Here is a 16,644-nt window from a genome sequence, read left to right as displayed (position 1 = left end):
CAAACACTTATGTTCAATATAAAACTATACATTTCACACCTGAGCTTCAACTCTCGCGGCCCGGTACCAAACGACTCACGGACCGGTACCGGTCCGAGGCCCGGGGGTTGGGGACCGCTGATTAAGAGGACCCGAGGGAAGCTCGGAAAGCTAAGCAGAAGTTATTTGGAGAGGAGAGTGACTGCTGTTGGTTGAAAAGAGAGGTAAAAAAAAAAACTTCAGTGGTGTGGAAACATTATGGGTTCGCGGAGTCAGACGTGCAATTTCAGTGAAAATAATCGAGATTATCATTTTTGCCATAATCGAGCAGCCCACTTACATTAATACATTATATGAACATGCTGAAATTTAGGGATGTGTCCAGTGGTAGACGTTACCTGATAAGATAAAAATAGCCGATTTAATAGATTTTTCATACTTCAAAATATTAATATGAGAAAGCTCTGACATTACAGTTTCATCACGTTCAAACAAGAAAGAAAATGTTATCATGGAGTCTGATTAAGTAGGATTTAATACTTCACAGACCATCAAGACTGTCACTGATGAAAGGATAAGGCTCATTCCACATTTTTCTTCAAGAAAAAAAAAGGCAAACCAAGAATTAGTTTATGAATATATAATCCAAGTCGTATCATTTCAATTCTAGTTAACCGCTCAGTCATATCCCCAGTTTACTGCTTGATTAATGAATTAGTAAATACCATCTTAATGTTGTGTATTAAGCTGAAATACACCAGTGTTCTTAAAATGTGCCAGTTTTTCAAAGACCTCAACCTGAGGACATCTTTGTTCGAGTGACCCATCAGCAGAATAACCAATAAACAGAAATCCCACTAGTGGCTAGCAACCACCAAGCTGTGTACCACAACAACAGCTCCAAAAGCTCTGCTCACCTACCATCGCTGTGAGAGCCATTATAATTGTGTTGTGTTCGCACCTTCCCAACGTCACATTTCCCCATTATCGCCACCCTCTACAGGTGGACAACCTCATTGGTACAAAGCCGATGAATAGAGATTAGATACAAGGGGAGCAGCGCTCATTTTTCACAGGTATCAGACTCCACTGGGAATGCTAAATGAGAACGAGGAGCACAGAGCAGGAGAAGAAAAACAAGCTTTTTTTGTTTTACCTCTGTACTCTACAGAGGTAAATTGCCCCTAATTCCACTTGGTGAGTCAACTCAAGAGAAATAATTACCTTTATTATCAATTTGATTTTGGCAAACACAATCTGGAGACACAATATAATCTGACAGCACTAAAAGCCGCAGCTTTTAAAAAAACAACTCTCTAAATATCACAAAGGATTTATTGCCAAACTGTTTTTGTTTTGTTTATCTGATACGGAACGTGCAAAGAACCTAAAATAATATGTTTGGGATAAGCTGATATCACATAATAACAACGTCTTGATGCTTGTTCAATCATGCATCTGGACGCAGCGTTTTCAATGGGAGAAACGTTTAACAATTTGCATGTTAATGATCAAGGAACTGACCTCACAGCCCATTGTTTATTCAATGGGCTGGTTTCAGTTTACTGTGCAAATGAGCTGCAGTGAGCTGAGACTAAAGAAGTCACTTGGATTAGTGACAAAACATTTCTCACATTGAAAACGCCGCGTCAAGATGAACAGAATCAACCTTTTGGAAGCTAATAACAACAACCCGCCAACAATTTAGTCAGACTTATAACACTAGTGGCTCAGTTGCACTTGAGTTTAAATAGGACAGTAGTGATGTGCGGATCCTGAAATATTGATTCCTCCGATACCAATCATTTATGTTCTAGAATCGATTCTCACATTAAAATATTGATATTATGTGTCACCGTTATTGTTAGCCGGCCCGGAAAAAGCGGGGGTGTCCAACTTCAGAAGCTGCTTCCACCTGAGGACCCGCCCTTCGTGGTCTAAAGAAAGCTGGGTAGTACGTCACGAGCTCCCTCGGTGGAGTGAAACTCAGCCGTCTGCTCCTTGCTATCTAAAATATAACTGACGTAAACTCTCGATCGTCTCACACTTTCTTTAATTAGTTTTCTGTTTGATGTTTATTCAGCTGTGTGAAAACCCCGGAGGAACCCACCCAATGGATTAATAAAGTTACATTTAATTTAATCTAATCTAATAACTTAAATCTCAGCCAAACCGATTTACTCACGGACGAATAAAACACTGAAAAAGCCAAACAATAACATTTTTAAGTTATCAAAGTGACATGTTTAACCCGAATAGCGAAAGACCGCGGGGGTTTGAAGACGATGTGTCGGTCGGCTCAGATAATTGAAGTTTACACAGCTACATTCTCACCTGAAAATATGTTAAAAGTTTTTTTTCTGCGACCCAGAAAGAGAAATAAGAGTAATATTAAAACTAAGTAGCTGCCGCCATTGTTGGAAACTGGAATTGGCTGGGCTACGCTATGAATTCTGCGATATGGTTTTTCAATTTTGTTGTCCAGGTGGAAATTCGGGAGAATGGTGGCTCCGGGATTCTCCCGGAAAAATGGAGGGTTGGCATGTATGGTTGTGGCAACATCACTAACCTTGTCAAACACCTCAGAGTAAATCATATCACAGAATATGACGAGCGTATGTTGAGGCGAACTGAAGAGGAGGAGAGGGACAGGTGCTGCTAGGGTGAGACAGACGTCTCTCACGGAGTCCTTTAGTGCTGCAGGCAGGCAACGTGTTCAAATAGAGCACAACTTCAGTTTTTTTATTTCTATATGATGAACTTAACATTATTAAGTGATAAGAACAAGTAATCTGATGTCCTGTAATCATTATGATGCTATAATTTGAGATACAATAAATAAAAGACGTTTTTGTACAAAGTATCGTATCGGATCAGTATCGTCGATACCACCCTGAATATTACTTGGTATCGGATCGGAAAGGAAATCAGTGGTATCGCACATCACTATAGGACAGCAACTGCCTTGTAGCTATGCAAATCTGACAGTTGCTCAGCGATTGCATTGATACTCTTGAAAGTGGTTGCAGCGACCGAGTTGCAAGGCGACTTCACAGGTCACCTGGCGGGAGGAAATCGGTCTAAATCTCTAATCACAGTCCAACTCAGACTGACTGCAAGCTCAGAAAGATTGGCAATAGGGCTGTTCGATATAACGATATATATCGGATGATGATATAAAAACGTCCGTTTCATTTTACGCTATCGTTTGTTTCGTGGTGTCGCAAAATAAACTGTTTACGGCAATATTTTTTCATTATTTTGATGGTCACTGTAGTGGCTATATTAATTTATTAAAGTTCTCTCTTTCTCTTATATTTAATATAACCACACTACGGACGGACAAGCGCCTGTTTTTATGCGTTGTCGTTAGCAACAACGACGGTAACACCATCGCGTGTCCGCTTGTTTATGTTCCACATAAACCTTTCACAATAAAGCTCGAGATCCTGTTGAGACTTTTCAAATTCTTGTGATTTAAATCGTTATCGATAGAATTCTTATATCGGGATATGAGTTTTTGGTCATATCGCACAGCCCTAATTGGCAATGGTTTGCATCTAATTGCCAACTAATTTATCAACACAGACAACACATTGTCATCAATATGAGTCAGTGTGCAAAGTCTTTTCAATAGGGGACTGGCCAGCGCTATTGTCATTTTGCAGTTAAATCACATTCCCGCTGCAACTATGTCACTATTTTAATTCCCGTTTCAAATAAACGAGGACTCTGGATGCAAGTAGTTAACAGGAATTCTGTGCATTTACATGGCAACAGATTTGTCAGTTTCCCCATCTTTAAAGTAACCATTGCAATAATGTGCTGTGATCTCCAACCTCTGTTTCTCCTGCTGGGACTGTAGCAAAAAAAGACAAGCTGAAGAAAAGTGAAACAAAAAGAAAAAACATCAAGCTCAAAACCAAAAAGGGCGCAATCACTTAAACACGTACAAATGTGAAACATCCATTCTCATGAAGGTAATCTACCTGAAATGCGTTCATCATCACTAATTACAACTCTGAATATGCCTCAGAAGGCAGAGGAAATCCATTAGTAGGTTATACAACTACCTTCCTCCGCTGCCATAAAAGGTATATCCCATCACGTCACCGCAGAAAAATGTGGTGCACACCAAGCAGCAGGAGCCCTAGCCCCTGCCTGCAAGCCCACACCCTCCATCTGCTCTGACAAATCTGCTTAATAAATGGCATCCAGTTCTAGGGGCAGTACTGAATCAGCACAAATCACACCAGTGTTTGTCAAGCACTTGCCTTGAGTTTCCTATGACTAATGAGCCATTCAGGTGTAGTTGGTGTGTGCGGACTGGCTGATTGTAAAGGAAGCTATTTAGCATCTGATAACACACAAACACACACAGAGTGCTGATTTAGAGGCCTCTTAGCTTTCAAATGAGCAGAGGAGCAATCAATTAACCGCTTTTGCAACTATCACATTTCAGCTATCACTGACAGACGTCGCGAGAGAAGTTTGGCCTACTGACACACTGCTGAGCCAGTGCTGTGAAATCAAGCATGAATGCTTTTCTGGTACTGACCAAACGTTTTAGCAGAAATATTCATTTTATTTTGTATAGCATCAAATCACAACAACAGCTGTCTTATATTGTAAGGTAAAGCACAGATAATGCACAGAGAACCCCAACAATCAGATGAACCCCTGTGAGCAGGCACTGGGTGACAGTGGGAAGGAAAAACTCCCTTTTAACAGGAAGAAACCTCCGGCAGAACCAGGCTCAGGAGGGCAGGCATCTGCTAGAACAAGCTGAAGGTGAGAAGTGGAGGACACATAGATATTAATAATAACTGATGACTAAATGCAGTCATGTAGATGTGAACTTTTAGAATGACCAGGATTTCTATACTGATTACTTCTAAAATTTAAGCCAATCTTCATGTGATTTAAAATTATAGGCAAACACATTTTACCAAAGAAATAAGAAAGTTTACACATTAGGGCTGCCACAAACGATTATTTTGATAGTCGACTAGTCACCGATTATTTTTGCGATTAGTCAACTAATCAGAACATCCATTGGACGTAAAACGTACAGCTTATTGCACCAGCAGCATCTGCTCTTATATAACTATCATTAGCTTACAGCTTTAAGTGTTTAAGGTATGTGCTAACTAAAAATAAAGACAAGATGATAGTTTATTAAATTTTAATGAAATTTGCAGATTGTTTCAGTGAAGTTTAATAAACTCCTTGCTATCTAAAATATAACAGGACACCGGAGTAAATTCTCGAGCATCTCACACTTCTGATAATCAGCTGTCTGCTTGACGTTTATTCAGCTGTGTAAAAACTATAACTTTAATATCAGCCAAACCGATTTACTCAGGAACAAATAAAATACTGAAAAAAGCCAAACAACATTTTTAAGTTATCTAAGTGACTTATATATGTTTAACCTGAGTAGCGAAAGACGGCGGTGGGTTTGAAAACGATTTGCGGGAGTCCGGTGTTCTCACGGCTCTAGTTAGCCTAGCCCCCGGCTAGCTATCGAGCTAGTGGGTAACAGACGTCTCCGAAAACGTCGGAGCGCTTTTTGAAAATATGTGGTGTCTTGATAAACTGAGCAGATATTTGAGGTTTATACAGCTACATTCTCGCCTGAAAATATGTTAAACGTTTATTATGTGACCCAGAAAGAATAATAAAAGTAATATTAAAACTAACTAGCTGCCGCCATTGTTGGAAACTGAGCTGGGCTGCGCTATGAATTCTGGGACACAGCTTCTTCTTCTTCTTCTTCGGGGTTTAACGGCAGCTGGCATCCTTGTACATGCAGTGCTGCCATCTTCTGTTTCAGTCCGTTATTACACTCTTAAATCCTACTACTTATTCCTGCGTCTTTTGTGATCTTACAAAGCTTCAAACGACGCGTCGACTATTAAATCAGTCATCGACGATTTTGATAGTCGACGTAATCGTGACTAGTCGACTAATCGTGGCAGCCCTATTACACATTAACACAAACTGACAGCAAATAGGGGGAACCAGATTTCTTGCTACTCTCCGTCTCTTTCTGAGGGGGCACCAGCAAAGATCACACCAAGAGGACACCATGAAATACAGAAAGAGGTTAAAAAAGAACCAGACTAACAGCAAAACACCAACAGATACATCGACAACTTCCAAACATAAGAAACACATGCCATGTCACAAGTTTAGCAAAGGCCAAGTGGACGCTCTACAACACTTCTGGGACAATGACGCAAATGCTGAACCTTCAGCAAAATGCATAATCCTCATATTAGGAAGGTATTAGGCTTTTCTACCTGAGGGTGGACTGCAGTTATTTAGAGAACAATGTAAGCTAAACCGTTTCAATAAAGTTACAGAAGTATGTCAGAGCCCTTTTTCATGCCCTGAAGCTTAGGAGAGGTTTGGTGACGCAACAAGAGAATGAACCAAATCCAATCAACAACAGAATAAAAGGTTTTCAAATGGTCAATCCACAGTGCTGACTTCAAACTAACCCAGATATTGCGTCATGTCCTCAGGAAGGCCGTTCAACTAAAACCTCCCACAAATACTGATGACCTAAAAAGGCTATAGCTGGAAGGAGCTTCCCAAACTCCTCTTCATCACTGTCCAACTCTTTTTAGGACCTATGAGAAACGTCTTAAAGATTCTACACGTGATAGATTTAGACTACAAATAATACTGTGGTTGATGGTCAGTGTCGATCTCTAGTCAAACTGCCATGAATGGAGAAGAATGAGGAAAAGCTGGGAAGAGTATTTTGTTTCTTTTATTTATCTGTCTCCCGAATCCAAACTGGATTTGGGAGACAGACACTATCTCTACTTTCAAGATTAGGCTTCAAACTTTCCTTTTTGCTAAAGCATACAGTTAGGGCTGGACCAGGTGACCCTGAATCCTCCCTTAGTTATGCTGCAATAGACGTAGGCTGCCGGGGATTCCCATGATGCATTGAGTTTTTCCTTTCCAGTCACCTTTCTCACTCACTATGTATTAACAGACCTCTCTGCATTGAATCATATCTGTTATTAACCTCTGTCTCTCTTCCACAGCATGTCTTTATCCTGTCTTCCTTCTCTCACCCCAACCGGTCGCAGCAGATGGCCCCGCCCCTCCCTGAGCCTGGTTCTGCCGGAGGTTTCTTCCTGTTAAAAGGGAGTTTTTCCTTCCCACTGTCGCCAAAGTGCTTGCTCATAGGGGGTCATATGATTGTTGGGTTTTTCTCTGTATCTATGAAGCGCCTTGAGGCGACTTTTGTTGTGATTTATATAAATAAAATTGAATTGAATTGAATTTAGTCTTTTCCTTTTTCCATCCAGGACCAAGCGATTATTTATCATGCTCAAAACACACATGAAAGACACAATTTTTAGTGTTTTATTAAGTTTAAGACTATACATTTTTTTTATTGCAAGTAAAAACTGCCAGCAGGCCATCTCCTTCAGATAAACAGCAATCAGAAATAACATGTAAAGTATTACGACATATATTAATTTACCAAGCAATCGCTAATGGCTCTCAGAGTGTGTTTATGACAGTGTGTGGATATAATTAATGTCTAAAACACATGTTCAACACTGCAAATACCACAAAAATGTGTTTCGGGGAACACATCAATAAAGTCCCCTCCATCCCCATGGCTACTGCTAACGCTGCTATTTCTGTAAATGTGTAAACAAAATGTCAGTGAAAGAAGGTAGGGCCACACATTGATTTTTCTGCTCTGAAAAAAAGAAGTGCGTCATTGACAAGGAGACATAATTTTAAAGTTACCAGCCATGGGCAAGCAATCCAGATAGTTAATTGTGTATATGGGGTGTGTGTCTGAGTGTGTGTGAGCGAAGGGTGTTTGGATTAAATTGTTTTGACAGGCAGGCCTTTACCACCCAGACAGCTGGCCTCTAACTGCTGCAGTGGTTTATCACCTCCCATACAGAATCACCTACAAACACCCGACAGTGCTACCTAACACCCAAAGAGGCTTTATCAAGAGCCAAGAGAAAATCCCAGTGGCTCATAGCACAGGAACTACTGTGGAATAACTCCAACATCCTGAGCAATAAATTGCACATTTCCTTTCATGATATCACATATCAGTGTTGATGCCCGGCATCTAGCTTGGTCTGCTTCTACCGGCAGATGATGGAGCCTTCAAAGCTGCTGCTGGATTCACCTGCCGTCATAAAGCACTTATCAGGCCGAATATATTGAAATCTGCCGGTTCTGATGAGGTCCAGTAGACTCAAGGAGTTTAAATTTATCCTGTCTTCCTTCTCTCACCCCAACCGGTCGCAGCAGATGGCCCCGCCCCTCCCTGAGCCTGGTTCTGCCGGAGGTTTCTTCCTGTTAAAAGGGAGTTTTTCCTTCCCACTGTCGCCAAAGTGCTGCTCATAGGGGGTCATATGATTGTTGGGTTTTTCTCTGTATCATGAAGCACCATTGAGGCGACTTTTGTTGTGATTTGGTGCTATATAAATAAAATTGAATTGGGCTGGAAGAGGTCAAAATTGAAGAAATTAGATTTTTGTCCTGTTTTAATAATTAACAGCAGCTGAGTAACTTGACTCCATGTTTCTGCTGTGGATGTAAATGCTGTAAAATTACAGCAGAGAGTAAGCGCTTGAACAGCACAGTCACTATTTACTCCCAAGAGCTGTGGCACGGTGCCAACGTGTCACACAGTATCACTGTCAAATGCATATATACAGAGTGTACTGCACACACACACACACCCAATCACCACCCTTGTGTGCGAAAGGCTGCTTCACAACAGGAAGCGGAGCAGGAAAAGGTCTGCATCAGTAACCGTGGTCTAAAGCGGCACGAATGTCGCTCCACATTACAGAGCTAGCTCGCTTTTTAGAGCTGAGACAATGAACCGATTACCTGTTTAAAGGGTGCTCGCACACTTTACCTTCTTTATTATGGTACACTTTGCAGGCTTATATTTAATTTAAGATATCTTCCCAGAGTTCCGGGGAGCTATTGTCCTCCATTTATCATCTCTCTGCAATAGGAAAATCAACTGGAGCAGATCAGTGTAGATTTTTCCTGAAGTTTAAGCAGTTACAGCAGCACATCTGACATCTTAACACACTTTTGTTTAGTCTAACATTTTAGAAGCCGTGTCCCTGTTGTGTGTCTTGGATGTAATTATGTCTACAGAGCGAAGAATCTTCATTTGTCCTTGGGCTCCACACGTGAGTGTCCCAGCAAACTTCACGGACATAAAGCTCTGTGTGACTCCAGGAACACCTACATAGGAGGGCTGTCCTTACTGTTAATGCTTATTTAAGACCATTAATCGCATGGAAACACCAAAGATTCACTTACGCTATGCTAGGGGTGTCAAACATAAAGTCCTGGGGCCAGAATCAGTCCGCTAAAGATTCCAATCTGGCCCACTGGACAGATTTGGAAAATGTGAAGGAGGGGGATACATTTTTAGACTTTTAACTGTAGTTTCTTATGTCTTTTTCTACTGAGCTCCTCCATTCATGCTACACCAAAGTGAATAATTAATAGACAAACAATTAAATGACAGCAATGTCCTGTTCTCCCACTGTCAACAATAGAAACCTTTGACTTTTACAATGGGCTGACAGTGGGAGGAAGAGGACAATCTATCAATGAACACGTCATGAGATGTACTGCTGAAAGTTCTTCCTTTCCTTATGTTAAAATATCTCGGGGATTAAATGTGTAGCTAAACTTCTTCACACTGACAGACAGAGGAGTTTCACAGGTCTGGCCCACTTAAGATCAAAGTGGGCTGTACGTGGCCCAAAATGTAAAATGAGTTTGGCATCTCTGCTCTGCGAAGGTATTGAGTTCTGTGACAAATTCACAGGCAATTTTCCCCACGATCTCTCCTTTTACCGAGCAAGACCAAGTTAGAATCACGAGTTTTCTTATCCTAAATTATAGTTCACAAGAGTCAACATATTTCCTGTTTGATACAATTAAATTAGGGCACGTGAATAAGTTGTGACACGTCACGCCACACGGAGGGAGACTGCACAGCCTACTGTCCTGCTTCCAACGCGCACTTGGGCTGCATGCTCCCCAACTGCCAGTCAGTGGTCAACAGCCAGACCCGCGCTGTGCAAGTCACTTCAGTTTGCAACTTTCAGTTCCACGTAAGAGTGGAAATGAATGGGCTGCTGAGCTGCGACCGTGGAGTGTAAGACTAACACGGTGAGTGCAACAAAAGCGGCATGTGCAGCATAAGCTGTGACAGAAAGGAAAGCTATCTGAGGAGCCCCGGTTGTCCGGACTTTACCGGACGGTTTACGGCTTAGAAACATGGGAGGGACCCCGTGTGTGCACATGCGACCGCCGGCCAGACGCTGCTGAGTGCGGGCAGCCACATAAATAAATCCAGTGATAATACCTGCGCCACACACACCGCAGTGTCCCCTTATTATTATGACTAGCTGCTTAAATCTGGGCACCAAGTTCAGTCAAGGGCTGTCAACTTCCCTCCTGCACGGACAGGCTAGAAGACGCGGAGAGGAGGAGCGATTTAGATTTATTTTAAAAATAATAATAATTTCTCTTCTGCATTGAGGGATGGCACAAACCGGAGCACAGCGACGCACTTTAAATGAAACACACAAGAGGTTCGTGTGACTCACCAGCAACACCAACGTTAACATTTTCGCCTCTCTCATCCGACTCCCGTAGCGATTCCAAGAGGCCATGATGCCGTTGCCACGTCTGGATACGCAGGCGCATTCGCTTTTCCACGGATTCTTGAGCAGGGCGCAAGGGTTATTGGGAAATGTAGTCCTGAGCGGGGGAGGCAGCAAAAGTCATGGGGGAGCTATTGCACCTGCTACCCCCACCCCCCAACACACACACATACACACACACACAGGTTATCACCGAGTGTAAGAACTGTAGTTATCGGACTAATGCGGACATATTGAAGGACAATTAATTACACGAGGGGCTAATTAGTAAATTGGCTTGTGATTGAAAGGATCTTAATTAGCTCTTTATCAATTGGACTTCCACTCCTGATGGAAAATTGGCTTGATGAAATGTGCTCCACAACATCTGATTTAAGCAACGTTTGGCGCAAGGTGAATAGAATAAAATATAATAGAAAAGAATAGATGTGGAGAATTATAGAAAATTGCGTACAGTGATAACAAACTGTATAACGATAAAAAGGGGCCAATCAAACACCCAGTTTAATCCATATACGTCAGTGAAGAGTAGAATAGAATAGAATAGAATAGAATAGAGCAGTGATGATCTATAAACAAATGTTTCTTTCGGATGTGCCCATCAAGTCTTTTTTGACACTAAAGAAAACACATCTACAGCATAGAATGACCGTGTTTTTAGAATGGACTTTGACTTGCTCTGATGTTATCATTATCGCCATCTTGAAATTCAGTAGTAAACAAATTGAAAAGTTTTGTTTGTTTGTTTTTATTTGCATGTATTGGTTGTTGCCATTGTAATTGGCCTAGGGCATAGCTAAGAATTTCCTGTAAATTTTAGGCTTGTGGAATGTAAATAGACTAGAGTGGTAACAAAACAGAAAAGTGTATAACCAGAACTTGTGTTCCTTGTTTAAGCTTCGCTGTTTACTTGCAAAGCAGGGACACACTCACATTCCCAGTGGACCTTTATTGCCCGGTTACCCCGACGGCAGGTAGGCTGCTGTTGCATCCCAGACAACAACACGCAGGGCAAACCTTTCACAGAAAATCCCTTCGGTCTTTTCTTAACTCGGTGCGGCTGTTTCTGCACTGGACAGAGGCAGTGTTGCGACACTCTTCTTGCTCTCCGGGGTGTCCGTGCGTATGTTCCTCCCGATTGCGCTTGCAAATCGGCCTCTTACTCCCCCCACCCTCCTCACCACCCCCAATCCTCCACTCCTCCCCGCTCTCCCCCAACCCGGTGGTATCGTCCGACGGTAAAGAAGAGAGAGCGCAGTTGTCGGCTGCAGGTCTCTCGGAGAGGAACGCGCAGCGGCTGAGGAAACAAGACTAGAACCCGTCTCTATTCTGGCTCCACAGCTTAAAAACTGCGACTGTAATTCTCTCCTTATCTCTACCTGGCATTCTCATCAACTTAGGGAATACAAACATCTTACAAGGTAAAAGAAAAATCACTTTTCCCTTCTTTTCCACTGCAAAATACCTGGGAGGACTAATACAAAGCACTTTTTGGGTGTGTTGTGCACCAGTTTCCAGCTTGTATCCCGCTTCAGATTTACGAAATGGATTGCAGTTCGACTTTGACTGAGGTGTTTGATTTTTTTTTCTTCATATTAAAGGCAAATCAGCAGAATAGCCTGCTGCAGCTTAGCTGACCTGCACAGATAAAATAAATAAGGGACCCTCCATCACTAATGGATTGGCTACCCGAAAGCTTTATTCAGCCATGCTGGGGGGTCCGTTTCTCTCTGGACCATTTTTCTATCAGAGCGGGGTTTGAGCGGTGGGGCTGTGTTTTTATCCTAAATGTCAGACACTTTGCGGATATCCTCTTTTTCCCACTTTAACTGCTTGAGGCGAAGTGATTTGTCCGTTGATATAGCGTGTTATTCAGAGCTGCTCCTTTATGTCTCGCCAGTTTTACTTTCCACTCACGTTTCATCCCAGGATCAGAGGCGCATTTGTGGGCTGCAGGAGCTGGCTGTGCCTGCCACATTAGCACTGCCTCAAACTTACTTTGTGCTCCACGCTGTCCTGTAGTCCCGGTAAGAGGCAAGACGTGGACTTAAAAAGCAACCTTGTTGGGAAACTTGTTCCCGTTGTTAGGAGATATGCTTGGGAAGGAAAGTGCATTTTTTGGGAGATTGTGCGCCTAGTCGGCATTTCTCTTTTTAAATATTTGTGTGCGCGGTAACCCAATTTGGCGGTTCAGACGTTTGGTGTAAAATCGACCACAATGTCTTTTCTATGTGCAAGTGAATTTTATTGTCTGACTTAAAGACGGCCAATAATGACCTCATTGCTCATCACTTCCGATAACAGATTAACAGCTTTTACGCACGGGTTGAGCAGCCTTGCGCACAACGTTTCGGGTGTTTTGTTCTTTTCCAATCCCAGGAAACGTTAGTGAGGCTAATTCTGCACGAGAACACTCAGAAAATATTCATGAGCTTGTCACTTGGATGAATAGCTTCTCCATTTCTCCCCGATAGAGACACTTCAGATTTGTAATAGTTTAAATTGTAAAGCTGTCCAGGAAAAAGCGCCTGAGGCTGTGGATTTCGAACAAAGAGATACCCTATTATAAAAGAAATAGGTCAATTTTTTTTAGCGTAAATTTGAGTTGATTATCCTGAAATGATTTGTCAAGAGCTCCAAAGCGGACCGTGTTGTAGCAGAGCAACAGAGGGCAGTGTTGAGCGGCACTGTGCAGCTGTGGCGACACCTTTGCCAGGTAACGTCTGCTGTAGAGTTACAGACAATCTGCACGCACACAAGTTTGGTCAAATGAGCACGCAAAGAGACTTTTTTCATGAAGTATTGCTTGATTGTTTTTTCTTTTTGTTTTAATCAGTCAAAAGCTTACGCACAAACTTTTATCTGGAGGCAGTTCACTGAGAACAGTTTTCAGAGAAATTTAGCGGCTGGAAATTTTAAGGCTTAAAATATCAAATCTTATATTCCCCCCCCCCTCCCCCCGACCAAATTAATCAAACAGCTTATTCAACCGAAAGCTATTTTCCTGCAACAGCGACTATCATCACTGGGCTCTTGGAAGCTTTTGTGGTGCTGCACTCTATTCATCTGTAGCTTCTTTTTTATGTTTTTATTGAGCCCCAGTTTCTTCAGCATTGTAAATTAATGTATTATTCATTAACACTCAAATATGCACCATGGCTGGTGTGAGTTTTGGCAAAGGTGATGATATAATCCTTTTTTAATGCAGCTTGTTTTTTCCCCATACAGCAGACAAGAAAAAAACATATTTAATATCCTCAATTAGCTACAATTAGTAATCCACTAAAGACAGCTTCATAGTGGTAATTTCCCACTTCCCTTTCTGTGGACTAACAAGGAGCAACCCCATCACAATCCAGTTATAATTGATCACTTAAACTGCCATAACATAAGAATTTCCCAGATATGGGATGAATAAATTTGCCACATCATCTTATTTCGTCTCATCTGATCACCAACCCCCCCCCCCCCTACCCCACATTGGCATAACTATTGCTTTTATTTTTGTTCATTCATCAATATGTGTGAAACTACTATATCTCCCTCATCTTTTGATTGATATTCATCCATTTGACAGGTTTTGTTAGGTCCAGATGCTTGTCATATGGATCATTAACGCTTTTGTTATTTGGAGAGCTGTTTTTAGTATCCTGGGTCACTCCATTCAAATGGAAAGTAGGTTTTCATCTTTGATGAATTTATGAGGGCTCTTGACAGGTCCTGGTGGGGCAGAATCAGACCTGCCAAGCAGAAAGAGATCCAAAAAAAAAAAATCCCAAACTAACCTCCCTGCAACCTATCCCCCTCCAGCTATCCTCTTAGAACTACTCTACGTTCACTTTCCCCTTCTTTCTCATTTTCCATGTAGCTACAGCGTGTGGAAGTGTTTTGTTTTCCCAATGTTATCCAGGGGTCATGTATCTCCATGGCATCTAATGGCGACATAAATAATTCATTTCCATTACCAAATATGATAGGTGTGGAATAGACGAGCTGGCGGCCTTTTCATCAGATTTTTAATGATGCATATTTAGACGGGGCCGAGTGAGATGTTTCTGTTGTCAGGCATCATTTGAGATGCGGTGAACAGATATGAAAGTTTAATGCCCGGAGAACTTGATCTGTCCTCTCCTCCGCCTGACGAGGATGAAGTGCTCAATATGGTCTGACCATCGCAGGTGCGTGAGTGTTGCCGTGAGCACGTCTCGTCTAAAGCGATAACAGACGGATGCAGATAAGAAGTGTGATCGTGTCGGGTTTGACGCCACTTTCCTCGCGCAGTTACCCTTCATATAGCTCCAGTTGTACAAAGATGGAAAAGGAGCTTGAGGGATAAAAATAACAATAACTCTTGCTGTTGACAGACTGTTTTGTCATTTCAAGGTGTAGGTTTTCACCATCCAAGAAACCAAGGTAGAGAGTGGAAACTGACAGCTTTCACAGAGCGATATCTCTGCTGTTAGTCTGTCATTCAGCTGTTTGACTTCTCATGCACGCCAAACAAGCTGTCCAGGACATCTGCTGCCACCCGTGTGAACCACACCTCACTTTATTTATGCACTCTATCATCTTATGTCTTTTTTGAACCCTGACTTGAGAGTTCCAACAAAACAAAACACCCCCAAAACCAAAAACTCATGTCTGCACTTTCAGGAAGGGTGCACAATTCTGCCTGTTGGTCCTTATTTTGCACCCCTTTGTGTGTGTATGTGTGTGTCCTTGCTATGTGGAAGTAAAGAAAAGAGATTTTTTACAGTTTTAAAGTGGCCTTCTGGAGCAGGATTCACATGGTAATCAGGTCAGGGTGCACTGAGGAAAAACAAAGCTGTCCAAAAGCAGCGAGAGGGTCCAAAAGACGTGCTGTTTTCTTTCTTCCTTTCTTCATTTTTTTTGTTAAGATATTTCAAGGAGTGTGAAGAGACACATGGAGAGACGCTGCCTTAAAGTGGCTCTGTATATTCAGAACACTGCAGCCACATTGGAGTGTCTGTTGCTCTCTGTTATGTTAATATAACGCCAGATTTGAAATAACAGCGTCAGACACTATGATTTGAGGCAGCAGCCCCTCGCCTCGATAGTCGCCGTGGTCTTTATACTGAGAATACAGAGCTCTGCTGCCTAGTCACCTGAATGTGATTATGTTGTCCCACAGTGCTGACATAAATGTTGCCATTTTCCATTCACACACACGGAGACACACACCGAGGCTCGATTGAGGGCCAGAGCCTCATTTTATTCAAAATGAAATCATTCCTCAGCTATGTGACAACTTAGAGAAACATTCAAATTTTGGCTCAAGCTTGTTTCTTGCTTTTTGTTTTGCTTTTTTTGAGGTTGATGTGAGTGTTTTGTGGCCAATTTTACTGTCAGAAACAAACTGCAGCTTGACAGATGCACTTTGCCTCACCGCCGCAGCAGCACCCCAATGAGAATCTGCCTCTGGTTTTTTTTAGCTCAGTCTTTTGTTAATGACAGACTCGGTTTGAGGAGGAACGTGTACTCGCAATAAGCAGACAGTTTGAGCCGTCAGCAGAGGGAGGCCGAGCGGTCTGAGCTGGTGGGTGGAAATGAATAATTCCACAGTGTCTGTCTGGGTCCCCTCAGCCTCCCCGGATCTCATTGTTTTTGAATGCAGAGTGTACTTGGCGTGGCCTTCGCTCACGCTGTCTGGCTGTTTGTAACCTGGCCTTTCTCTGTATTGACAGACAACCTCGTTGTCTGTGAAATCCGGTACGGCAGCAACGTTCTCTGCCCCCCGTCTGCAACCCTGCTAATTAAAGCTTGATGCGACCCAACAGTCTCAATTCGTCTGCGCAACGTTATCATCATTGTTTCCTCCTCTGCTATTTACAAACAAGGAGAATAGAGATAAAAATGGAAAGCCTGTCAAGCAGGAGGGGAAACTTGATTTTTTTTTTAAGCTTTAAATGATTATTGGAGTTTAAAATTAGCATGCAAC

General features: G+C 42.2%; 2 protein-coding genes across 5 annotated transcripts in view; one reads left to right on the top strand and one right to left on the bottom strand.

Annotated features, from left to right (window-relative positions):
- pdia5 (protein disulfide isomerase family A, member 5) overlaps positions 1–10,759 on the bottom strand; it is a 95,349-nt gene extending 84,590 nt beyond the window's left edge. Inside the window, exon 1 of the mRNA XM_085135983.1 lies at positions 10,629–10,759. Coding sequence (XP_084992109.1) covers positions 10,629–10,694 — 66 coding nt within the window. The 5' untranslated portion in view covers positions 10,695–10,759. The remainder of the gene's footprint in view (positions 1–10,628) is intronic.
- Positions 10,760–11,777: 1,018 nt separating this feature from the next.
- The window catches only part of sema5ba (sema domain, seven thrombospondin repeats (type 1 and type 1-like), transmembrane domain (TM) and short cytoplasmic domain, (semaphorin) 5Ba), a 222,446-nt gene continuing 217,579 nt past the window's right edge, over positions 11,778–16,644 (top strand). The window contains exon 1 of one of the 4 annotated variants that reach the window (XM_085135965.1): positions 11,778–12,106. The gene's annotated coding sequence lies outside the window, so the exon portion shown is untranslated. The remainder of the gene's footprint in view (positions 12,107–16,644) is intronic. The other 3 variants (XM_085135963.1, XR_014869864.1, XM_085135966.1) reach the window with 3 other exon arrangements.

The sequence above is a fragment of the Neolamprologus multifasciatus genome, chromosome 16 (assembly GCF_963576455.1).
Source record: "Neolamprologus multifasciatus chromosome 16, fNeoMul1.2, whole genome shotgun sequence".
NCBI classification, from domain to species: Eukaryota; Metazoa; Chordata; class Actinopteri; order Cichliformes; family Cichlidae; genus Neolamprologus; species Neolamprologus multifasciatus.
This window is presented reverse-complemented; position numbering and strand designations above follow the sequence as displayed.